A 27,569-nucleotide genomic window follows, 5' to 3' on the forward strand; every position below is an offset into this window, starting at 1 on the left:
TATTGTTGATCTCTGCCACATTATCCATCTAGCTATGATACAAATAGGAAATAGTTGTACGACATATAACAATCATTATATAGTAAGAAATCACATGTAGTTAACAAACAGGGGATTAAGAATTATAATCATCTTAAATCTACACATATTGTCGTAATTAGGTTTACTTGGTGTGATTTCCCTGGCTTTTAATAATGGTCCGCTTGCTACAGAAAATTACATAACAAATAAAATATAATATTTAAAGCACCTTGAATACATAATTATATATTTCACTACCTATTAGATTTGGAAATAAGATTCAGTCTCCTGTCTTCCATTACACTTGGATGGTGTGTCGAGACCAATAGGTGTCATGAGGTTCGTCGGATCATGGGTTCATAATGTCTCATCAGGACCTTTTCATGATCTTTATCCTACCATTGACAAAAATATTAACAAATGTATTCCTTATCCTGGTGTATGAATTATATATATTTCAAGTGGATGATATCGTAAATTGACTCTGGTAACAAGAATAAATATTGTCGGACTTATTCCAATATTGTTGATATTTGTTTGTGGTTTGATTCTGATACACCCAGTCGAAGGACCACACGTCTTCATTCTTTACTCAGTCATGGCAGTATTGTTATTATTGTCGACTGTATCTGTGTTTTTCTGACTAAATAAACTGTTTCAATATCAATATCAATAAACCATCAGTGCTACTTACTTGTGGACTTAAGAAATTGGTCTATTAGGAGTCCATTCAACGGGTTAAAGTGTTTGGGTTCTCATTTTGAAATCACCTTTAATTGATAGATCCTTAAATAAAGAAGAGTTTCCCAAGTCGACAAACTCCAGTGACCTTTTCCTTATAAGATAATGTATAATGTATCAGTGGAGGACATATTGTTCTATCATTTATGTTATTACTAACGAACAGTCATTATGACCAGTTTAATCGCCTTTGGTTCCTGTGAGAGTTACTCACCAACCACATGTGACATTTTACACTTTAATTCATTTTACACTCCATTGAAGTCTAGTGTGGAAATTTTGTATGTTAAAATAAAGGTTTAACATGCAAAAAATAGTAACGGTATGCTCGTTAGTTAATACTTGAGATAAGAGAAATGCGATGAGGAACCAAAACAGTGAGCGTCCTGTGTAACACAGGGCGGCAGAAGTGGAGCCTAGTGAGACGCGCCCGAGATACATGTAAGGATATCCATCTGACAACAAATAATTAATATAGTTATATCAAAGTCGTCATTCGGTAAGGGATTAATTTTAACGTTACAAGATATCCAATAAACTTTGAGATGAATACTTACACAGGTGTTTTTGCTGACACCGGGTACACCCACAACTACTGCCATATTCTTAATGTTTTGTTTTCCGTATTTCCAATCTGTGAGTCTACAATGTAGGCATAAAACAATTATGAAGGTTCGTGTGACGTGGATCCCGATTGTCAGTTTTATTACATCTTTCCAGGGGTGGGTAACAGGGAGCAGGATTACGTTACTGGGTAAGTCTTGAGGGGGACCATGTACTGTGTGTTCTACAGTAAACATAAACTCACTGTCTTATAAAGAGTGTGAATCAGACGATGTCACAATATTTTCTGCGGTGGTTATGGCTTCTGTGAACAACCACAGTACTGCAGCCAGTGGACCATCAGCTGTTGGCAAAGGCGACATGAAAGTCACAGTAGCTTGACTTTCTATTTTAAAGAAAATGTCTATGTAAGGTTCTTTTGGCTGTTCATTACTATAGGTAATATTGTAAATAATGTGAAATCCTCGTATGACGCATGGGTGACCCAACCACCACCCACAGCACAATTTTCCACTTACTGTGTCCGACTTTATTTACAAAAATCACCAGAAATGTTACATGCTGACACCGTGGAGACATATAATTCTCTTTAATAAACCGAAAATTATTATATGCCACAAAATGGACAACATCCTGATCTTCTTACAGGAGTTATTATTAAAATAGGGTTTATGTTTTATATACTGTACTGGTATTATGTTTTCTCTGACGCTCCCTAGGACAAGGTTACCTTGATCTGATCACAGTATCTACACGCAGAACACTGCAGGATCTTGGCGAGCACCTTTGAAGCATTTCTGTACCGTAAAAATCAATTGTGATACATCGTTAAGTATAAGATGAGTCACTGGGTTTTAAGAGTAACCAAATTATAAATACGAGTATGGTAAAGCAGTGTTACATGGCGGCTCATGCGCTGTCCTCGGCGGCGGGAGAGCGGAGGCGGAGATCTGGTCGGAGGTCCAGATTCAGGCGTAGTTCTGGGCGGCCAAGGAGGTCATGTCGCATGGAGTATTCCTGTAGGTGGTCCCGGGCACGTGCAAGGTCGGAGTCACGCAGGTCGGCAGGGTCAGGGGAGGAGTCGTGGTGATAGTGGCGGTGGAGGGGTAGCGGAGGTAGCACGGGCAGGAGAGGGGGCAACAGGTGGGGGTAAGAGAGGGGCAGGAGTGGAGGGGCGAAACGGGACTCCCCATACAAGGGAACGCGAGGCAGTCCACCCAAGTAGGAGCTCTGGTGGGCGGGCGGCGGTAATCCACTGCTGGCTAAGGGTGTAAAGGCAGACTTGGCGCTTCCAAGACTAGGTTTGGGCGGCGAGAGTGGGCGGGAAGGGTGTTCTGATGGACGGTGCACCGTGATGCCAGCTGGCGGGCGGCGAAGCGCCTCTCCCACTGAGAGGAAGTGCTCGATGGCTCGTAGGAGGTCCCCGCCACACCCAGTCAACACCAACTCCAGCACCCCACGACGCTCGCTAGGGAAGATCCTCATCAATATGTCGATACCCTCCAGGCTGGTTGGGTCTTCCTTCCGAGCCTCCATCGGGCTCTGGCACTCCATGATAGCATCTCGGCTGGGCTGGGCCTCCCCGGGGCCCTCACTTGCACTCTGGCTCTCAGAGGTCGGGGACCGAACCTCCCCCTGGGTCGGTATTGTCGCGGGCGGCAGCTCCTGCTGTGATTCACTAGGGGGCTGTGAAGACCCACTGTGTGAGGTGATGTGGGGTGAGGTGTGGGCCGAAATATGGGGCGAAGTGTGTGCCGACATGTGAGGAGAAGAGTGAGAGGACAAGCGCGGCGGGGTGTGGGAGGGGTCGTCCTCGATTGGCGTTACACCGGAGGTGGAGGTGGGAGACATGGCCGGAGATGTGATCACTGTGCCGGGAGAGGCCACGCTCACCTCGCTCCTTGACTCGTCCTCGAGACAAATATCACCATCTGTGGAGGAAAAGAACTTCATGAGTCAGGAGCAGTGACGTGGTAACTGGCTCTTTCAAATACTTGCAGCGAATAGATTTATGAATTATTATACAGTAAAACTGTCATACACATTCTCATTTGGTTCACCATGTACAATTAAGTGAAAGCGAGTACTACAGGCCTGACGCCCCAAAAGGAACAGTGTCAATATGTTAGGCACTAATTTACAGTTGGGTGACCGGAGGATACCCCGGGACAAAACCCGCTATCCTGAGGACAGTCCTGTATCCATTCGGCCGCCCCGTCCCGACATAAACAGCACTGTACATCTATATAAACAATAGTAAACAGCTAAGTAGCCCAAGAAAACCGTTAATACCCCGATTCCCCAAACATCTTCACACAAGAAGGCCAGGACTCTCTAATTGAAGGGGAAAATGATGGGTGATTAAAATCGTCCGAGGGGCTTACATAAGGCAGCCTAGTGCAGTAGATGGCGACTGTCTCAATGTGTTCTGAACAACTCGTTTACACCTTGGACAGACGTACAGGTAGACCAGTCCAGTGTGTGTGCGTGTGTGTGTGTGTGTGTGTGTGTGTGTGTGTGTGTGCTATTTTTTTAATTTTACCACTTACACTTGCTAGTTTATTGTGCATCCCATACCCCTCCTGTGTGCGGTAGCACAAAAGGATTACAGAGTAGAGGTCACAAAGGGTGTGTATAACTAACCCCAGTGGTCAGGATATTGTGGCATTGAATATGTGTGTGTGAGGAGGGGTATGCTTGAGACTGTGGGCGTGAGACATTGTGGGTGAGGTGATGCGGTGTGTGTGTGTGTGTGTGTTCATGAAACATAGCATGTATGAGCGTAAAACTGTGCAAACAATGAAAAACAAACTACAGGTGCCTGAAACAGAGCTTATGTTTACACCCATAACAATCGAGCTTGACGGAAAAATGAATTACACGACACACGAAACAGCATAACCATGGTCGTGTGAACGTGTGGACGTGTGAACGTGTGGGCGTGTGAACGTGTGGGCGTGTGAACGTAGTGGGTTGCAGGCGTGCGAGAAGCAGGGACAGGGACCACCATGGTAGGCGAGCCAGCTGATAGGTATAAACTGGGCGGCGCGGGCGATCTCGGGGCAACATGACCCAGCTGCCGTACACAAACACCCTTCCACCTCCCGCCTGGCTCATGTTACACCCCTGCCTGGAGGCGTTTTTACCCGTGAACTTAGCAGGATTTCCTCCCCTAGATGGACGAGGGGTTAGGCTTGTGTTACCCCCGGAAGCCTCCATTAGTGGCTGGCAAAGTGTAAGTGGCGAACATTTTAGAAAAACATCCCCGCGCTACAGTAACTACCAGAGACGGGGAGCAGAACACGGGGAGTGAAAGAGAATGGGAAGGAACGGATGAAGTAAGAGAATATAACGAAGAGGAAAGGGAAGAGGAATGGATAAAACATGATTGAGCTACACTAATTACAACAGATACAGGAGCAAAAGAAAATGGAGAGAGAGAACAACGAAGAGAAGGAATGGGGTAGGTAATAAATGAAGAAAATAAACTCTTTACTCAAGTAACTACCGTGGAAACGAAAGCATGATGAGGAAAGGGGAGAAATCGAGAAAGAGAAGACAGGAAGATAAGAGACAGGAGGGAGAAAATAAAAAGGACAGGAAAGGTGAATAAGAGAGACATCCTCTCTGAACCGCAACAACCACGTTAACGGGAGATAGAGGAGCTGGAATAAAAACAAAACAGAAAACGAGTGAGAAAAAAAAAGGAGAGAAAATTAGTAAGAGCAACAGAGATGATGAATTCTCCAACACTTCCTCCCACCAGGTAACTTCAGGTGCCCCCCCCCCATGTGCCTCCCTTGGATCATACACCCCCACTCCTCCTTACTCCCACGTCACTCTTAGCCAGCATCCACCATCATCTTCCACCTCCCCCTCACAATGCTCTATCTCTCCCCTGCACAAAACACCCACCTCTCCCACCCTCCCTGTACAACACCCACCTCTCCCACCCTCCCTGCACAACACCCACCTCTCCTACCCTCCCTGTACAACACCCACCTCTCCCGCCCTCCCTGTACAACACCCACCTCTCCTGTACAACACCCACCTCTCCTGCTCCTCCCCTTGTACAACACCCACCTCTCCTACCCTCCCTGCACAACACCCACCTCTCCTACCCTCCCTGTACAACACCCACCTCTCCCGCCCTCCCTGTACAACACCCACCTCTCCTACCCCGGGGCGTGTGATACAAACAAACACTGGGCTCAACACACCACGGGAAGGTGTCACTTAGTGGTCTTATTAGACAAGACGCGTCCTGAGTCTGCAGACAACCTCGTGGTAAGGATGACTGTGTTGTGAGCTAACCATACGACAAGGGTGACTGTGTTGTGAGCTAACCATACGACAAGGGTGACTATGTTGTGAGCTAACCATACGACAAGGGTGACTGTGTTGTGAGCTAACCATACGACAAGGGTGACTGTGTTGTGAGCTAACCATACGACAAGGGTGACTGTGTTGTGAGCTAACCATACGACAAGGGTGACTGTGTTGTGAGCGACAAGGGTGACTGTGTTGTGAGTTAACCATACGACAAGGATGACTGTGTTGTGAGCTAACCATACGACAAGGGTGACTGTGTTGTGAGCTAACCATACGACAAGGGTGACTGTGGTGTGAGCTAACCATACGACAAGGGTGACTGTGTTGTGAGCTAACCATACGACAAGGGTGACTGTGTTGTGAGCTAACCATACGACAAGGGTGACTGTGTTGTGAGCTAACCATACGACAAGGGTGACTGTGTTGTGAGCTAACCATACGACAAGGGTGACTTGTGTTGTGAGCTAACCATACGACAAGACTGTGTGCTAACCATACGGGGTGACTGTTGTGTGAGCTAACCATACGACAGTGCACTTGAGCTAACCATACGACAAGGGTGACTGTGCTGTGAGCCAACCATACGACAAGGGTGACTGTGCTGTGAGCTAACCATACGACGACTGTGTGTGTGAGCTAACCATACGAGGTGACTGTGGTGAGCTAACCATACACAAGGGTGACTGTGGTGTGAGCTAACCATACGACAAGGGGTGACCTAACCATACGACAGGGTGACTGTGAGGAGCTGATGTATATACGATACGACTGGGTGTGAGCCACCATACGACTGACTGTGTGAGCTAACCACATACACTGGTGTGAGCATAGCCCCTCAATCTGGCACACACACACGCACACACACACACACACACACACACACAACACACACACACACACACACACACACACACACACACACACACACACACACACACACACACACACACACCACACACACACACACACACACACACACACACACACACACACACACACACACACACCATACATACACAAACACACACACACATACTACTACTACTTTGCTGCCACTCGGAATCGAGTATGACGATAATCCAACTATGATACAATGGTATGAGTTATTAGGGCTGTTACCTTCATTGGTGAGTTTTGAGGTGACTAAAGTGGCTGATACGGGACTGGCAGAGTCGTTCACAGATGTAGCACATGTGGAGGGCTACATCGAGTGCGGGAGGGGCGGTGGCAGCGTCTTTCCGGCGTTGGCGCTTGTCTGCCTCGGTTTGCAGTCGGGCTAACTCGAAAGTATTGACACCTTTTCGTGTGGTGTTCCTCCAAGCGTTACGATGTGGAGTAATCGACTCCCAGGTGAGGGGGTCGATTTGGCACTTTCAGGTTTGTCTTAAGACTATCCTTATTCCTTTTCAGTTGCCCGCCAGCGTTACGTTTACTATTCGTTAAGTGACTGTGAAGTAGCTGCTTTGGCAGTCTACTGTCGTCCATGCGGGTAACATGGCCAGTCCAACGTAGTTGTTCATGGATAATGGTAGCCTCGATGCTCCTACAGTTGGTGTCAGCAAGAATACTAGCATTTGTTCTCTTATCTTCCCAGTGAACTCGGTGAATGGAACGTAAACTATGTTGGTGAAAGTTTTCAAGTACCTTAAGGTGCCTCCTGTATGTGACCCATGTCTCGCTACCATATAGCAGGGTCAGGAGGACCACTGCTCGACACACACACACACACACACACACACTAACACACACTAACACACACCCACACACCAACACTAACACACACCAACACTAACACACGCCCACACACCAACACTAACACACCCCACACACACAACTTACTAACACACACCCACACACACCAACACTAACACACACCCACACACCAACATAACACACACCCCTTTTCAACACTAACACACACACCCCACACACCAACACTAACACACACCCCACACACCAACACTAACACACACACACACACCAACACTAACACACGCCCACATAACAACACTAACACACGCCCACCTGCTTACTAACTTACACGCCCACACCAACACTAACACACACCCACACCAACATAACACACACCCACACACACCAACACTAACTTTTACCCACACACCAACACTAACACACACACCCACACACCAACACTAACACACCCACACACCAACAATAACACACAACCACCTGCTTCCTTACACGCCCACACACCCAACACTAACACACGCCCACACACCAACATAACACACACACCCACACACCAGCACTAACACACTCACACACCAACACTAACACACACCCACACACCAAACACTAACACGCCCACACACCAACATAACACACCCACACACCAACACTAACACACCTCACCAACACTAACACACCAACACCAACACCAACACACACCAACACTAACACCAACACTTATAACACACCCACACACAACACTCACACACCAACACCCACACACCAACACTAACACACAGCCCACACACCAACACTAAACACCCCACACACCAACACTAACACAACACACTCACCAACACCACCACACACCAACACTAACACACACCCACACACCAACACTAACACCCCACACCAACACAACAACAACACCAACACCAACACCAACACACACACAACACCACACACACCAACACTCACACCACACACCAACACTAACACACCCCACACACCAACACTAAAACACTACACACCAACACTAACACTAACACCCACACACACTAACACTAACACGACCACACCAACACTAACACACCCCACACACAACTTTACACAACACACCCACCAACACTACACACACACGCACTAACACACAACACTAACACTCACCAACACCAACACCTCACCAACATAACACACGCCCAACACACCACAAACTAACACACACCACACACCAACACTAACACGCCCCACACCAACACTAACACACGCCCACACACCAACACTAACACCCTCACCAACACCAACACCCACACACCAACACTAACACACGCCCACACACCAACATAACACACATACACCAACAACACACGCCCACACACCAACAATAACCACACAACCACACACCAACACTAACACACGCCCCACACACCAGCACTAAGCACACACACACACCAACAATAACACACACACACACACCAACACTAACACACGCCCACACACCAACACTAACATACATACACACCAACACTAACACACACACCCACACACCAACACTAACACACACCCACACACCAACTTACTAACACACACCCACACACCAACACTAACACACACCACACACCATACTTACTAACACACGCCCACACACCAACAACACACATACACCAACACTAACACAGGCCCAGACACCAACTCCTAACACACGCCCACACACCAATACAAACACACACACACATACACGCCCACACACCAACACTATTTATCGCCCACACACACACCAACAATAACACGCCTACACACCAACACTAACACACATACACCAACATAACACACCCACATAACCACACCAACACTAACACGCCCACACACCAACACTAACACATACACACCAACACTAACACATACACGCCAACACTAACACACACACACAACAATAACACGCCCACACACCAGCACTAACACCGCCCACACACCAGCCTAACACACACCCGCACCAACACTAACACACACACACACACCAACACACCAACACTAACACACGCCACACGCAACACACCAGCACCGCACGCCCACACACCAGCAATAACACCGCCTACCGCCAGCACTAACACGCCCACACACCAACACTTCTTACACCCACACACACCAACACACCAACACTAACACACGCCCCTGCACCAACAATAACACGCCTACACACCAACACTGCTTACACGCCCACACCAACACTAACACACGCCCACACACCAACGCTAACACACGCCCACACACCAACACTAACCACACGCCCACACCAACACCCCAACACACACACACACCAACACAAACACACGCCCACACACCAACACTAACACACGCCCACACAACAACACTAACACACACCCACACACCAACACACCAACACTAACACACGCCCACACACCAGCAATAACACACGCCTACCAACACCCTGCTTACGCCCACACACCAACACTAACACGCCCACACACCAGCAACACTAACACACGCCCCGCACAGCAACACCAACACTAACACACGCCCACACACCAACAATAACACACGCCTACACACCAACACTAACACACGCCCACACACCAACTAACACGCCCACACACCAACGCTAACACACACCACACACCAACACACCAACACTAACGCACGCCCACACCAACAATAACACACGCCTACACGCAACACTAACACACGCCCACACAACAATAACACACGCCCACACACCAACACTAACACACGCCCACACTGCTTACTAACACACGCCCACACACCAACACTAACACGCCCACACCAACACTAACACGCCACACACCAACGCTAACACACACCACACACACCAACGCTAACACGCCCACACACCAACACTAACACACGCCCACACACCAACGCTAACACGCCCACACACCAACAATAACCACGCCCACGCACCAACACTAACACACGCCCACACACCAACACACCAACACTAACACACGCCCACACACCAATACAAACACACACACACACACCAACACTAACACACGCCCACACATCAACGTTTTACAAGGCTGGACACAAAATAACCACCAAGCTGCTGTGCTGGAGAATAGTGAGGGTTTTAAAGGTAAAGTTATCACAGAGAGTAAGACAATAGCCTCTGACATTTTCACAACATGAGACTAATGCGCCTGGAGACAGTCTTTTAAAACGTTAGTCTCGGGGATAAGGAGGGTCTACTGTAGATGCCCAAATTTCGGTACAGCGTGAAGATGCGGGAAGAATTACATCTATCTCTCCCTCTTTATCAATATTAAGACATTCCTGAATAAATAGATTGGTTTAATAATAATTATAATAATAATAATAATAACAATAAATTGCTGGAATATCCCACTTACTGTTCCTAATAAATTCGGAAGAAAAGCTCAACTTATTATATCCCTTTATAACTTCAGTAGTAATCCCACTGAGGTTATGAAAGCATACACCTCTGTTTGATCAGTCTTGAGGAGCGCACTATTTCTTAAGACCCTGAGCCATGTGTTCCAAATTGTTCTATGTAGCTCAAGATATTAGAAGAACACACACTCACACACTGCCCATCCCCACACGAACGCATCACAACAAACTCTATATTCACAAGTCTATAGTGTGTGTTCATGCTCTCACTCGACACCTGGGACGAAGAACACAAGAAACACCTCCTCAGCATCAACAACTATAAGTAACTGATCTGTGAAGGTGTCTCAAGGTGGTCACAGGGACACTGCCAGCGAGCAACTTCAGGAATGGTAAATATTAAGTACAAGAGCCCGAGGTGGTATGATTTTCTCCCAACCATACAAGGTGCAGCGGAACGAAAAAATCAACAGAGTAGCCTAACCCAATTTACGTTAGGTTAGGTTAGGTAGGGTTAGGTTAGGTTAGATCACTTGATGTAAAAGTAGGTTAGTTTATGCTTGAATAAATATGATGAAGCTTGATTTTGTTTAAATATGTTAAATTGATAAGTTCCGTGACTCAAGCGACTTTATAGTGAATAGTCCCTGGTTAAAATAATCTAATCACGCCTGTTATCAAACTCGTCCGAGCTCTTATACAAGGATCAATGTCACTGACGAGTTTGAAGAAAATCAGTTAAGGCGCTCACACTGAGGCCACTGTCGCCGATGTGAACGATGGTGTGTGTACAGGACTGCATAAAATCTATTACTACCAGGCTCCGTACTCTGAAAAGTTCGTACGTTAATGTTTTTTACCGTAAGTAATGGTGAATAGAATATATTAACTGACTTTATGGAGAGAAATAACCTTTGACCAGATAGTGTTATGCTTATAATCTCGTATTTACTTAAATTATCAAGATTTGTTCATCATCATCATTATCATCATCATCCTATTTACATCATCCTCGTCAGTATGGTCGTGTCTCTGTCAGTGTTTCAACTACAAAGCTCTTCCATCACCAGCTTCATTAATATCCTTATTATGATGACAAACATGTCCCCATCACCATCACTAACACACAGTTCTATCTTTATCTGCGTCAACACGAGGACCTGAGACGTGGTTAGGTATTGTGTAGGTTAAATATGGTGTATGGTGTCGTAGGTCTGATTGTTGACATCTTTCCCCGACGAGGGATATGGAAGGAGTAATCATTGTTCTTCTGATCGTCTTTGTGGTTTATTGCGGATCACCTGAAAATCAGACACCCAGTTTATTTCACCTGAAGCTTAAGCATAACGTTACCTGGGGGTGTTAGGTTAGCGTTAGGGTGCATTAACTTCCGGTGAAATAAGCCAGGGAGTCTAATCTTCCAGTGAAATATTCAAATAAGCTAAGGTGGCCAATCTTCAGGTGATCCCCTGGCGGGTACAGTATGTGTAGATTAACATAAGTTCTGAGACGGAGTTACCTTTACTTCAGGTGATGGTGAATTACCTTTATCTCTCAAACTGATATTTCTAAGTTACCTTTACCCCAGTACAGGTGAGGCTAGTCGGGGATCAATTATTTTTACCTGAAGGAGCGAGGGGTCAATTACCTTCATGTGGAGGAGTCAGAGGTCAATTATTTTTACCTGGGGGAGTCAAGGGTCAATTACCTTCACGTTAGGGAAATAAAGCAGCGAATTATCTTTACCTTTGACTTGAGGTTCTGTGACGGGGAGTCCAAAGATGGGTCCCTGGGGTAGAAATGGGCAGGTGGTGCCAGTGGCGGCCACCCTGAAGGTCATGGCGATAGCGTCCTCTGCCGCCTGCTGCCTCTTCAGTGCCACCTGCAGGAAGTCATCGCCCAGGTTACTGCATTTTTTCATATGATTCTATAAAATCAGAAAAATAGCATAATTGCAGGTAGAAGTATATAGGTGTAAAGTGAAGTACAGTACAAGTACAAGTACATATAAAGACAAAGATATTGATACAGGTATAAGTACATGTATGGATATAGGTACATAATACAGGCATAAGTACAGTACAAGTACAGGTCCAGATACGGATTAGCCAGAAGATACAAGTACAGGTTCAGAAAACATGACACTGGATATATGTAGCTATATCGTCCATACACATACAATAGACTCACAATTATCCTCATATCTATAGCCATAATTATCTGTAGGGTTTGGTCATTCCATCATTACCCGCCCTGGGCCAAAGGCTATACGGAACTCAAAACTTTCTCATGGCCCTGGAAGCTTTAAGCCTCAGCAGGGAGAATAATGGTGAGCGGGTTTTCTTTAATTAATTGGCTGAAGCTTGTCAATAAAAATATCTATCTGATTTGTCCCCAAGGATTATACCCATTAAACCAGTAAGATAGCTTCTCTTCTTAAATAACAAATTAAAACTTGAAAATAGAGAGAGCGCGGAGGGGGTGTGTAAAGTTATAATATTCTCTCTGTAAATGTTTCGCTATTTAAATTTACAAAGACGTGGGGGGTGATAACAGTAAGGACTATGTGATAGTGTGCGAGTCATAAGAAGCGGGGTATACAGATCCCATGTCACTTATTGCTGTAATACACCGAATATGTATTAAGACCCTGGTGGTGGCTGTGAACACAATTTTGTACAGAGGCTGGTGTATGACGACCCAGCCCTCCCGCAAAGACAAACTAAGAGCTGATGTGACACGGTAGCGACTGTATGAATAAAGTCAGTAATGAAAAATAAATAAGGAAAAGGAGAATCATTGGTAGATTTTAGAGCGCATTGACTTGGGAAAAAAGCCAAATGATGATTCTGAAATTTAAAGCTCTTGCTGGTGGGAATCAAATATTTTAACCTAACCTAATACCATAAGCCAAGGATCATTGATGAAAAAACTTCAAGTTCATATTCGAGTATGTGCTGTAGGCTCATATTAATGAGCACTCTAGCTTTTGAACATATTAATTTGGCGTTGTATATTGGTTTCGTAATACCTCATGCCTCTGAAATGGTCCAAGTGCTGTACAATCCTAAGTGGTAAAAAAATAATTGTTACATTTATGTTCAGATTTAGGTTGTCACGAAATCTCTAATACTGTCATTATACTTGGATTACCGTATTATACTTTATATCTAAATATATAATATAATATTCCTGGGTAAACTATAGGGCAGCATATCGATTCCCTACGCGCCGCCAGCCAGCCATCTTGTGCGACACTGGCTGCTTCCTTGGTTCCAACGCTCCTCCCAAAAGTATCTTCAAGGATTATTTCAGGACAAATATTCAGACATGGATTTTCCGATAAACCGTTTAAAAAAAATTCGGGTTACGACCTGCTATTATCCTAATTTTAACTGAAAAGCTACTAGAATTTTTTCCCCTCAAAGACCCCGATCAAAAATTGTCAAGGCACGACGTTTTGGATTAATGCTCGCCTTCTGACCAGACATAATGTTGTTCACATATGATTTTATTTTTCAAGTGTGGCTGAACATAGCGACAAGTTTTGGGCTGCCCTTGCTTTCAAGACCTCGGTGGAGAATTTTCCAAAGAATCGATTTATTTTCCAAGAATTAAGAAAAATATTTTTAGAAATTAATATATTTAAAGCACGAAGGAACAAAAGTGACCAGCTTTGAATCACTAACTTCATTAAAGTACTCTAAGTGTTGTATATACTAGCTTTTTAATTCTCGGGAGTCATTATGTGTTTTGGTCGAGTCCTTCGTATCATCTTTGTTCAAGTTAACTTCATATCTTGGCGCCCTCTTCTTCCCTTCTTCTTGTCCTCCTCTGTAACTCTTTCCTATTTCTTAAACAAATTATAGCAAGATTTACATTTCCTATATTTCAGAGTATGACCCTGAAACTTAATGAAAAAGAAAGTAAAGTATTTGTTTTATGCTCGTCGTAATGTAAGACTAACAAAAATACGTGAGGTGGATAAACAGTGTTTTCCATCTTGAAGTAAAACAAATAACACGTGTACTCGTTTTATCTTACCCATTTATTGATTGTGAAATAATTAAGCTTGTTTACGAATGCAGTAAAAAACAATATCTGCTGGGTTAATCTTGGACTGTTGACAGCGCGAGACACCTCTAATCCACCAGTAACACAATATCATTCAGCGGGTCTAACTGCGAACACTTCGATACATCTAAAAGTGTACTGAACCTTTGATGTTATTTGCTTGATGTTAAAACGGTCGATACAATCAATGTTCTAAAATTACATGCACGTGCGCTTTGAATCCACCACAGGAGGACTTGGCTGGGTGACCGTCGTTAGCTGACCGACAGTTAGCTCTATAAAAACGAAGGTATGGATAAAAATTAGTCATTGGACATTCGTTTCTGATAAGGAAAGTATCCCCTAGTTAATACTACATATAGCTACAGAGTATGTCAATAAAACTTGTTAGTAAATAAAGTAGCCAAAGGGGAATATCACATATCCTTCTACAGTATGTGTCAGTTTACGAAAAACAAATGGCAAATTAATCTTATATCAAAGATTACATATTTTACTAAGTTACATTTCGTTTGTGTGTGTATATGTGTGTGTGTGTGTGTGCCAGATATCATGGACAAGCTCTCTTCTGCGCACAAACACGTGCGTTTTTTTCAACAATCAATAAAGAAAAACAATACAACATTACTATAAATGCGCTAATGACCTGAGTAGTTACTGAGCTTGAATTTCTCTACTCATCCGAACTTTTATCAATATAGACTATCATTTATCTTCTTACACTAACACAGACGATTGGTATGAAACAGATTCAACACCACTGCCTCAAAAGAACGTTCATATACCTCCTCCATATGTTCAATGATTATGTGAAACTGTATTACAATTCGGGGAAACTTGGATTAAAATGCAACGCTTATTTCTTCAGATGATGTGAAATGAAGACTTTACAGGTGTGTGTTATCAGTTTCCCGTCATATTTTTGTTATATATGTTTACTAGGCTTTCCTTTTCACACCTTAGAACCCTAAACTTCTTATTGTGTGCTGTGAAGTTGAAGATTTGATTGTATATTATTGTAACTTCTTTTTTTCCTCATCCGAGAAACCTAAGTCATTTTTTTAACCATTCCGAAGAATCAAACAATTAAAAATTACAGTATACGCATTTAATTCCTCTATAAACACGTGCGCCCTCGATATTGTGCCATTTTAAAATGTTACTTGACTCTCAAGATGGACCAGGCTAGTCATGCACACTCCTGCACCAGTATGCTAATCAAGGTAGTCACTACTGGTACCCTCACACTCCCGATAATGTGCACCACTTAACATTACACTTACTATAGCCCATATAGATCGATTACCAAATTCTTACACATTTCATCATTGGTACTGTCAGTAACGATCAGCTAAGTTTGGTTAGAAAGGCGGTGAAGACAAGAGAGTAACTGTAGCGTTGTCCACAAACCACAGTGTTGGTCCTATTTACACCATGACTGTGCCAATAGTGAAAACTGGTAGCATTATCCAGTAGCAGAAACCTGATATCCTTAACCTCACCGCCAGTAACGTATCCTTTGACGTTTGCGCCTTTCCCTCACTGCCCGACATTTGTTAGCTTCCGGGCTTGATGTTACTGATGGATAGATACCGGATGGATCCGCCAGTGCTGTTCTATGTGCTAGTCGAACGCAATTTGGTTTTCTTCTTGTGGGATATTCGTGAATAACGTTTAACTTTTACCTTCTTGATATCTCTCTGTACCGCCATATCGCTCTGACTACTGGGATAATCTTCATCTCATCGATAAGTGATGTTTATGACAATGAAAGCAAGAGATAATAAGTTTGAAATTAAAAGACAATTTTGGCGAAAGCTGTAGTCATCGTCTGCCTTTATCATGTACGTATCTCTCCCTCCATGACCTACCCTCCATTCCTTACTGATGTCCAGCACATTGTTTATTACTCACTAATCCATACGATACAATCCCAAACGACTTACTGTACAACATTGCTTTATGATCAAAACTATCGAACTTACTCAACTGAATTAGTGTTCATTGATTCCTGACCTATATTGTCCTTTTCTAATTCACTTAGTGTTCACTGTTCACTGATCTACATTGTACGTTACTCACTGATCCCCGCCATACAGTTCACTCCCCACTAACCAACACTATTTGTGTACCCGACATCTTAACACCTTGGCCATTATGACATACGGCACGGCTTATTTAGTAATCCAATATGACTGTGTGTTTATAGACCCCATCTGTGTAGTCTAATATAGCCTTGTACCCCGCGGAGTAAATTTGTGTTAGCCGTGCACGAGCTCAACAGGGAGTTCTATCTTTCGTAATTTTCAACTGATGTACTCATGTAATTACTAATCTTGTTTCGCGCTTAAAGACCTTAGCAGTTGAAGCACAGTAATGTCTTATAACGACAACGTCAAACCATTTTATTTCTTTTCATGCTAAATAGAGGCCCTGCCCCAGTTATTGTTCCGCCGTCACTGCTCCAAGTTTATTCTTACTTATAGAAATTATAAGACTTGATTGTGAAATTGAATGTAATAATGTATACGCATTATCCTTCTGTGCATTAGTCATGAAAAATCAACTTCTATAGTCCTTATGATGTCATGTAAATTGGGTGCGCTATCGTTGCTAAACTTGCTCGTTACAAATGAAGCATCTAATGGTTAAGTCAGGCTGAGGCCTCTCAATATTAGGACCTAAGACAGCTCAAACCCATCAATAAAATACTTTTCATGGGGGGGGGGGGCAAAAATTTTATTTATTAATGATATTGTGTATCGTTACACATGCTAAGTTTCATAAAACAGAAATGTGAAAGAGATGACAACCGGCGAGATGTCTTCAAGTTTTGTACAATATATTGTAATAAATTATATGGATACTACCGGCACTCAAAAGATATTGTTCATCGTCTGTGCTCAGTAATAATAAGAGAACCTACAATGTTCTGTGTGAAGGAACACTTCATTTTTTATTAATTTCATTTCAATCACCTAAATGTTACAAGTATAAATGAGCATGTATACTTATAAAAAAAATGCTTCAATAATGGAGCAGTTCGTGACTAACAATGGTAATTTTGTACATAGCTTCAACAACTAAGGTCTTCAATCACGTGAACTAAGTTAATTCTTGCAGTAAATATTGACAACTAAAAATTAAGGAATATATCTTCCTGTTTTGATGGTAATGTCGTTGTTGTTTTTATACGTGCGCTTGGTCGACTTCTGCAGGTCTTTGAGCACGTTAAAGCATATTTTGATAAATGAACAGTAAATATTAAAGAAATAACGCAAAATATATTGATTTATTACTTTTCTACTGTATTTTTATACCTGAAAACGATGTACAGACTGTGAATTATATAAATGTATATATTATGTTTTTCATTCAAATAACTAATGCACAAACTCTAGCACATAAGTCGTACCAATATATTTCAAGCTCCGTCGCTCCTCTTCACACACGGCCTTCTGAGTTGTGGAAATTATGTCAACACGAAAGTGAAAAAAGGTTTTTCTTTTCACATATTGCAAATCCACCAACGTTTATTTTGTTAAGGTGAAATTGAAGAAGGTTTTCCACTCCTTAATACTATTTTTGTTATTATCCATAATAAGATCTCAGAATGTTTAAAAATAAAATAGGAAGTGCGTTGAAGAGAGGAATATAACCCACAGTCATGTTATGGTAATTATGAAGATCAAAATCGCTGTCGACTTTAACTCACTATATTGAGTTTTTCCCACAATTGCCACAAGAAATGTTCTACAAATTAGTTCTATTATAAAACTCTCTTAAACTCTGGATTTTCCTAATTTCCTTTTGGTGAAAATCAAACCAAACATTTAAAAACTATATATATATATCCTAGTTAAGTAAAAGCAACGCTGGAAAATTATTTTGTCTGTTTTAAGAGAAGCGCATAAAACATTACTTAGACAGCCATGATGGAAAGGAACTATTATACTGTACTACTTTTCATAATCACCCATGCCATGTGTATTTGGATTCTAAATTTTTCTTCAATTTTTGTATTTACTTATATCAAGGTTCAAAACTAAACTAATCCGAATTCTTAGAAGCTGATAAAAATAACTGAGGACGATGTGGGATTTTGGTGGAGGATTACCCACTCAAATGATCATGACACCTGACTCAATGATCATGATACTTGACACAATGATCATCATACTTGACACAATGATCATGATACTTGGCACAAATGATCATGATACTTGACACAATGATCATGATACTTGACACAAAAGATCATGATACTTGACTCAAATGATCATGATACTTGGCACAAATGATCATGATACTTGACACAATGATCATGATACTTGACACAAAAGATCATGATACTTGACACAAAAGATCATGATACTTGACTCAAATGATCATGACACCTGACACAATGATCATGATACTTGACACAATGATCATCATACTTGACACAATGATCATGATACTTGGCACAAATGATCATGATACTTGACACAATGATCATGATACTTGACACAAAAGATCATGATACTTGACTCAAATGATCATGATACTTGACACAAATGATCATGATACTTGACACAATGATCATGATACTTGACACAAATGATCATGATACTTGACTCAAATGATCATGACACATTACTCCTTCAGATAATGACACCTGACTCAGATGGTGTATCCAGGTGGTGACTGTATCAGGCCACAGGTGGTGGTGAGAGTGGTGCTGTCGCCACAACAGACAGCTACATTACCACCCTGACGTCCACACCACTAATTCACTGCTGGCAAGAACAGACACACAACATATGGCGAACACACACACACACACACACACACACACACACACACACACACACATTTAACCATGTAAGTGTTAACACCTTCAGACGGGCAGCTGTGTGGCATTAAATTAATTCTCTCGTCTCGGTTTGGTCAGGGCTGAGATGATGGTTAACACTTAGATATAATTCTCCTATTGATTGTTAGTCTTACATTATGGGTGTGTAAAGGGATCATCTGAAGATTAGGCACCCCACCACATTCCACCTGATTTATCAAACATCTTAACATTACTTGGGTGTTTGATTAGGTTAGCTTAAGGGGGGGGGTTAATCAGATGGAATAGGCTGGAGTATCTAATCTTCAGATGATTTTTATAGAGATTCAATCGCTTCTATTATTGTTTGTTTTGCTTTTAGTACACAAATAAAAAATGGACATCCCGGAAAAATAGGGAAATGGATACAAGCGAAGATAAAAAAATAAAATATAATTGATTTAGTAAATCTATTCACGACAAAACATAGTAAAACAGAAAACCGTGACCTTTAACCAGCCACCACGAGGACACCTCTGCCCTCCCCCTGGACAAGACATCAAGAGGCAGAGCAACAGCAGCAGGACAGTGTGGAACAGCAGGAGGTGACCCCGCTAGACTTGTACAAGGTTGTTAGTGTTAACTGTGGCATCCTCTCTTCTCCTCTTTTCAAGTCTTTACATCTCATTCCCTCATATAATCTTTCTCTTTGTCTCTTATATTCCACTTGTTCGTTTTATTTGTGTTTTTCTCTCATTCTTCATCAACTTTTTGTTTCTCTTTCTAATTACTATAAACAAACTTTATCTCTGTTTATCTTCCCCTTACTCTTGTTCACCCAGTCTCTCTTTCTTGCCCAGCACACGACGGATGATTCAAGACCTAAACAATACCGTATACGAAGCCAAAACATACTCGTCTCTTTTATGAAACCCTGATGAAGTGAGCCACAGAGAAACCCGGGCACGTATCAGTCATCTAAAGGTGAAAGCAATGGCAACTTTCTATTCGCCCCTGAACAAAGACTCACATGCCCATGACGATGACAAGAGGAGCCTACTGATGCCCTGTAGGAGATTGACGCCCTGGTCTTATGTGCTTGTGAAGAAATAAGCACTGGTCTATCTGAATGAGTATCCTTGTGGTCTTCCTTGTGTCATCGCCTCTTATTATTTTTCAATTACGACTCTATAGCTTGAATGATTCCTCAATTCTCGTAGTTTTTCAAATGTACAATTAATCTTATTTAATATTTCTTTAGAACCTTTACTGATATCAACAAAGAAATAATACATATAAATGTGTGAGAGTTTTACAGAAGAAAAAAAATGTTATATCTTATTCTATAAATTATCATACAGTGGCACATCAAAATCATCTAAATTATACTTGGGGGTTTATCAATGTTTCAGTCGCTTCACTTGTAAACAGTCCGTCAACTTTGTATAATGTTGATGTATTGTTACGGAGGTATGGACACTAGTAATCAAGCATGGCAGAAATATAAACATTTTCGTTTCATGGGTAGTGAGGATTTATAGAATACTGTACATTGTTCTTCCTATTTAATATACTCAGACTTTTCTTAATTTATTATTTATACGCTTTAAGAACGGAGTATAAAGAAATTAGTTTAAACTTCCAAATTTAAGTCCAATATACAGTTTATAAGCTGTAGTTAATATTCATGTTAAATACCTTTGAACTGCTTTTACAGTTTTGTGTTGTGTTAATTTGCTTTATGTTCAAATTATTCTTAAGCTTGGCTGTTATTAGTGATTTTATTGCTAATTCTCGTAATTATCAATTTGGATACATTGTTTCACTTTATATTAATCATTATATTCTTGATTATAACTGAATTTTATTATTATTATTATCATTATAATTATAACACCCATACCATGATTAAAACAGAGGCTCTGAGTGGTGCTTCCGTTATTAGTCTTCCAGTTTAAACTTTCCACAGATGGTCCTCGTTCTGTACTTTCTAGAACATTGAGTATACTTCTGTTACAAAATTTTATGAAGTATATCGATTATGTATTATGTTCTCCAGGTTCAATCGTTCAGAGTATAGTCTTACAGTGAAACGGAATCGTGTGAAATTGGGATATATTAATGGAAATTGGTGTTTTATGTATTGTAGTGTTAAAAGAAATACCACGGTTCATATTAGACGTCCCATTTATTTGAACATTATCAAATTATTTTAAAATTGGGTTGGTTCGGTTACGCTAGGTTAAGTTACGTTAGTGAAGTTAGTACTCATTCTATTCATTTGGAGTTTGTTTTATGCTTATCTACACGACCGTTATTACATACACTGTACACATCAGTTTGAATTTAAAAAAATCTGAAATATATTGATATCTTCATTATGCTGCCATTATCCCCAAAAATACCCCACTAAGTGTATTAATGGGTATATTGGTGGACTATCATCTGGGAGAAGCCGAACAGCGAACACTACGAGAAGCGACGAGAGACCACAGTACTATAACACGTCACACCACACATCTCAAAGTTCGGAGTTCATTAACACCCGGACCATAAACTAAACCATGCAATCTATAGTTTAATTAAATCTATCTCCAGCATGACCTAAATTAGTCTAACTCAACCATATCCGCGGTTTGAGATACATACGAACATTTACGGCTATATGGGTTTAAGTGCAACAGTAACTTTGGCACTATTCATCATTTAGTTGTGGTATTGATATTAAAAAAAATTCTGCTACACCATAGTTAATATCACGTACAAATGTTACACTGAAACTTTTAACGATGTTGAATATATCTTTAACCATTAACCAGCATTAACCATCCATGCGACCATTAATTTCCTTTTTTTTTTCTGTATATTGTCTTAACTAATAATAATATTTAAGCACCAAACAACTTACAAATGTTACTATTTGCATTAAGAAATTTTGTTTCATCAACACCTAACAACATCTATTGAAAATTATATGAGAACTATTGCTCACATAATACTGTATAAAAAGATCAAAACGTCAGACTTACGCCAGAACATAGTAAGGTAGAGAATATTTACTTAGGTCCTGTACTGTACCTTCTCTACTGTATGTATCTAATTATAAGAAACTCCCTGTAATGATTTTTTTACGCAATTTACTTCAACTTAAGTGAACAAGTTGGATGTATTCTTATATCTCTAGATGTGAGGAATATTGACCGTATCGTATAAAGACTTACACCCCTGTAAGGCAGGGTTAAGGCGAGGCTGCTTCAGGACAAGGTATAGTCGCCGCCGCTCAACAAGTGCCCCCTGTCTGCGCTCAACACTCACCCAAAGCGAAAATCTTATTATTCACATGAAATCCCAATGAACCCAAACGAAAGGAAATTCTACTCTGAAATTCATAATTGGCATGAAGTGTTGAAATTCGACTTACTGTACAGTATACATACAGTATATAAATAAACTTATTATAGGCATAGATGAAAAAATTTATATATATATATATATATATATATATATATATATATATATATATATATATATATATGTGTGTGTGTGTGTGTGTGTCTGTGTGTGTGTATGTGTGTGTATGAAAACAAAGGATTAACAGACAAAATATATAGCTAGGTATAATCTAGAAAAATGTAATTTTATCTAATATAATGTATTTCTGTGGCTCAACAACTCACTACGGTCTAAAATATGTTCACAAAATCAATGATGTACTAATAACATATTAAAACATAATGAGGTAAATCCATATAGTCTGACTTCATAACAGAACATAACATTTTATAATGGAAATATTCATGGATGTTACTGCATTATATTGTTAAAATGAACTTGTTACTTTGGTAATAATTCATTTTGTGATTGATATGAAGAATTCCAAGAAAATGATGAGCCAGATATGAGTACCACATACCAATTCAAATTTCAGAAACATCCCATTTTATTTACAAAATAACTAAATCTATATAACATACAGTAGTTGTTGAATTTGGGAGAGCAGCAACCGTCCAAGAGTCTCTCATTAGCACTGTCTCGATGCGCCTGTGAGTTACAGTGTCTACACGTGACTTAGAAGAATATATATATATATATATAAGGTTTTCCCTCAGCTAGTGCACTTGGCGACCTAACAAGCCGTGATATGAACACTCACACATAAGTAGATTCATTGTTCCCCCCGCCGTTAAGTCCTTTTGTCTGCAGGATAACGTATTGTACTCATCGTCAGTCACTCGGCATGTAAACACACTACTTAAACTAATAAAATCAGCAGTTACCTTAAGGTGGATTTCTACATCTCATGAAAATCAGACTTAGTTTCTCTTTAATTGTTTATATATATATATATATACATATATATATATATATATATATATATATATATATATATATATATATATATATATATATATATATATATATATATATATATATAAACACTGTACTAATTATTAATATTATTATTGGCAGTAGCAATAGTACCCAAATACCAAAATTATCAATAATTATATAAAAGGATTAATAATTCCATGCCATATATTTTATATACTTGACACACGGATTAAAACAAGTCTAATTATTAACTTGCGATTATTTATAACTTAAAGTTTTAATTATACTATACAATAGTTCTATTATTTAGCTTCACATTTAAAAAGTGTACTACCACTACCGACAACCATCATAAAAAGTAAAAAATATTCCTCTCAAGCGGAGACTGACTGGCCTGGGGAAAACAAAAAACAAATAAAAATCAATTTCTGTTAAGTTTAAACAATCTACTATAATCTTGTGATGCAGTAAGAGGACACAGTAAATGGTTAGATGAAAGAAAATGTCCTTGATGATGGCAAAACTCTACAATGACAACGAGAACTTGGAACGCATCTCATCTTACTTTTCTTTAAGGTATCTGATATGCAAATTTTTCTTTTTATGGGATACAGTATTATTATCTTATTACCCGTTTGTTTTTCTTTGTATTTACATTCCATGTTGACAGTAGCTTATGGGTTTCATAAGCCTACCGTGTCATTCAACATAATTGGAACATCATAGCGGAGATTAAGGCACCATACATGATTTCCAAACGCAGATTAATATATAATGATCGTCGCATTCCATGACCATGGCGCTCCATAACTGCAAGGCGAATATTACCACTTAATAAAAATTATTCAATCCGTTTACAATAACCACTTCCAAGCCATGTTTTTTCCTATAAATTCTTTAACTATTAACTAGGTTCTCTCCTGGTGACTCTTCAATAAATGAGTACAGTATACCATCGGGCGCGCTTGTAGGTAGTGGGATAACCTATATGGGTGTATTACGCTCCTGGGGAGGGTGAGGGGTGACACACCACCTGCTGTATGTACCACCTGTCTGGTAAGAGAGAAAGAATACTGCAACATTTTTGATGTGCCCCAGAAAACTGTCACTATGCGTCCGAATTTCTTGATCCCCGTGCATTAAGTTTTATACAATATTATTAATGGCTGTATTGTATTAACTTAAAAGAGAGTCATATTAATAATGCTGTCTGTTCAACCTTTGTTATACTCCACGATACATTCTCTTATATACGGTTATCATTTTTAGGCTGAATAATAAAACTTTGAATCTGTAAAAAAAAAAAAATCCTGAAGGGATGCGTCAGGCCATAGCAGCTGTTTAATGAAGAGTGGCCGACGCCTGCATTGAGTGCGAGTGTCACCCTAAGAAACTTACTGTACGTGGACTTCATCTATTACCTAAGCAATGTGCAGTACTTATACAGATTTTTAAAAACATAATTTCTTAATCTGATTTTGAATAGTTCAAGGAAGCCTATTACTTATCCCCTGCCGGACACAGCTTATTGTTCCCTTCCTGTAGTAAATAGGTAACCTTATAGTACTCCCTGCAGCTGTGCCTGGTTCACTAATCAATCTCTACAGTGAATATTAACATGTTCCTGTTGTGTGTAATAATCTGGTTAGGTTATTGTATTCTGCCGGTGTAATAATTGGGATCGACAATTAATCTCTGCCCCGAGTAACAACTGGACAAGCCTATTACTTTTATCTACTGGGAGTGTCTTGGGATGACCTATTACTTATTTCGGTCCCTAAGTAGAAATTGGAATTATTCCATCGCTCACAGTATTAATGCCACTGGCAAAGGTTTATTTCTATATACTATGATTTTAGGAATTATACCAAATATTGATATATAAATCCTTAGCTTCCTATAGAAATTTGGACATAAGTCGTAACATGACCTGAAGTCATGTGAAAATGACCAGTAAAGGCCAATGACAGTGACATACGATATGACATATGACTGATCTGAGAAGCCATGAACCCGTGCCAGTGGCCTAAGGAGTCATACCTGTGTAAATAACTTGAGGAGTGATGACTTGTGACAACGACCCGAGGGGTCATGATCTTGAATGGCCCATCACGCGGACATGGCAATGTCCCATGACTGTGAGCTAAGTATGACATGAGACAGAATCCATGGCAAGATCATTATTGTCTGAAGCAATGACTTTAAAATAGCTTTACACATTTATTTCGTGACAACACACTGAGACACTGACCTGGGCAGCCATGACGCGCTGACGCTCGGCTATGAGGTTGCAACGGGCGCAGGTACAGTCCTTAAACTTACAGTGGCGCTTGTGTCCCTTGAGCCAGCTGATCATGCCGTGGTTGCGACAGCGGGCGCACTTGGGCTTGCGGGCGCCCTTCTCCGTGGTAGGGTAGCCCAGTCCCCCGCCACCGCCCACGCCATTCATCTCCACCGTCACCTCCACTACCGCAAGCGCTCACAGTAGTAGCGAGGAAGTTGCGGCGACTCGTGTGGGGGTATATATAGGGAGGAAACACGGGTTAGGTAGACTAGGATGTGTCCACCCAGCGCTGAAGCCTCTACGGGATGTTCTGTGGTGACTGTCAACACTTAGCGGGAACAGACAACAGATCCTTTACTGTTATAACTCTCCTCTTCGTTCACTGTCAGCAGTAAGGGGGCGTTAAGCTGTCCCCTGATATTTCTCTTTTTTCACTAGAGCAGAATTTTCTTGTCCACCAGCTTTCCTCGTCCTAGTACAGGTATGTCAAGTGTTCGAGCACTATTGTTCCAACACTTTTCATAGGAGACACTTCCCTAATGGGTTTCACAAAGGGACGTCATTGACAGTACGATCATTGTTCACACTTTAGTCCAAGGTCGAGCACCTGTAGCCAACGCCTTGACCGTCCCAGGGGTGGTGGAGGGTCCGCGTGACGAATGAACGGCTGTCGCGTGGACCAATTTGTGGTTAGTGTGGCAGTCGGAAGCTTTCATCGCCTAATAAATCATCCCGCCCACCCACAAGTTACTTCAGTCCTCGCCTTGTCACAATAATGGCTTCTTCAGATAGCTCCTCTGGGTGAGAGGCTCTTCAAAAGATCTCTTGACAAAGAATTTTAAGCTTTTTGTAGCTCTATTATAACGCAACAGCAGAATTCGCATATGTCTTTCTTCTTCCAAGGATGGGAGAGCTAGGCCGGCCAATAGTAGCAACTCTTGTGCTTATCTTTCTCCTGATTGGCTCGGTTTCTCCTGAGAGCTAGAAACTCGTGTGGTGATTGGTGGAGAGTTTCCGCTGCCCGGGTGGCAATCAGGGGAAAGAAGAAAGATGTGGAGGGGATACTTTGTCTTTCGCTCGCCACGCGATAAGCCCGTTGCCAGTAGCCGCAAGAAGCTTATTATGTGTTGAAATTATGACCAAGAACTAGAGTTATTAATCGGAAAATGCCATCTAAATATCTAGAAGACAGATATATACTTATAATTTCAAAACAAAACTTACCACAAAACATTTATTTCTGCTGAGCGAATTCATACGAAAACGAGCGCAACTCAATAGAAAACATTTTTGTATATGTACGTCAGTGAGCTGATGCTGTGTAAACAT

At 41.2% G+C, this 27,569-nt stretch overlaps 1 protein-coding gene across 2 annotated transcripts; it reads right to left on the bottom strand.

Annotated features, from left to right (window-relative positions):
• Positions 1-26,944, bottom strand: LOC121871066 (doublesex- and mab-3-related transcription factor A2-like). Of its 2 annotated transcripts, none has more exons than XM_042373177.1 (3): positions 26,208-26,944; positions 12,484-12,619; positions 1-3,257 (listed from the first exon to the last, which is right to left on the bottom strand). In XM_042373177.1, the coding sequence occupies exons 1-3, from the start codon at positions 26,403-26,405 to the stop codon at positions 2,236-2,238; spliced, it is 1,356 nt and encodes a 451-aa protein (XP_042229111.1). In that variant the 5' UTR covers positions 26,406-26,944; the 3' UTR covers positions 1-2,235. The 2 variants fall into 2 exon arrangements, with proteins under 2 accessions (XP_042229111.1, XP_042229110.1); XM_042373176.1 differs by having other exon boundaries at positions 12,484-12,664.
• Between the last annotated feature and the right edge of the window lie 625 nt (positions 26,945-27,569).

The sequence above is a fragment of the Homarus americanus genome, unplaced genomic scaffold (genome assembly GCF_018991925.1).
Source record: "Homarus americanus isolate GMGI-L3 unplaced genomic scaffold, GMGI_Hamer_2.0 scaffold52512, whole genome shotgun sequence".
NCBI classification, from domain to species: domain Eukaryota; kingdom Metazoa; phylum Arthropoda; class Malacostraca; order Decapoda; family Nephropidae; genus Homarus; species Homarus americanus.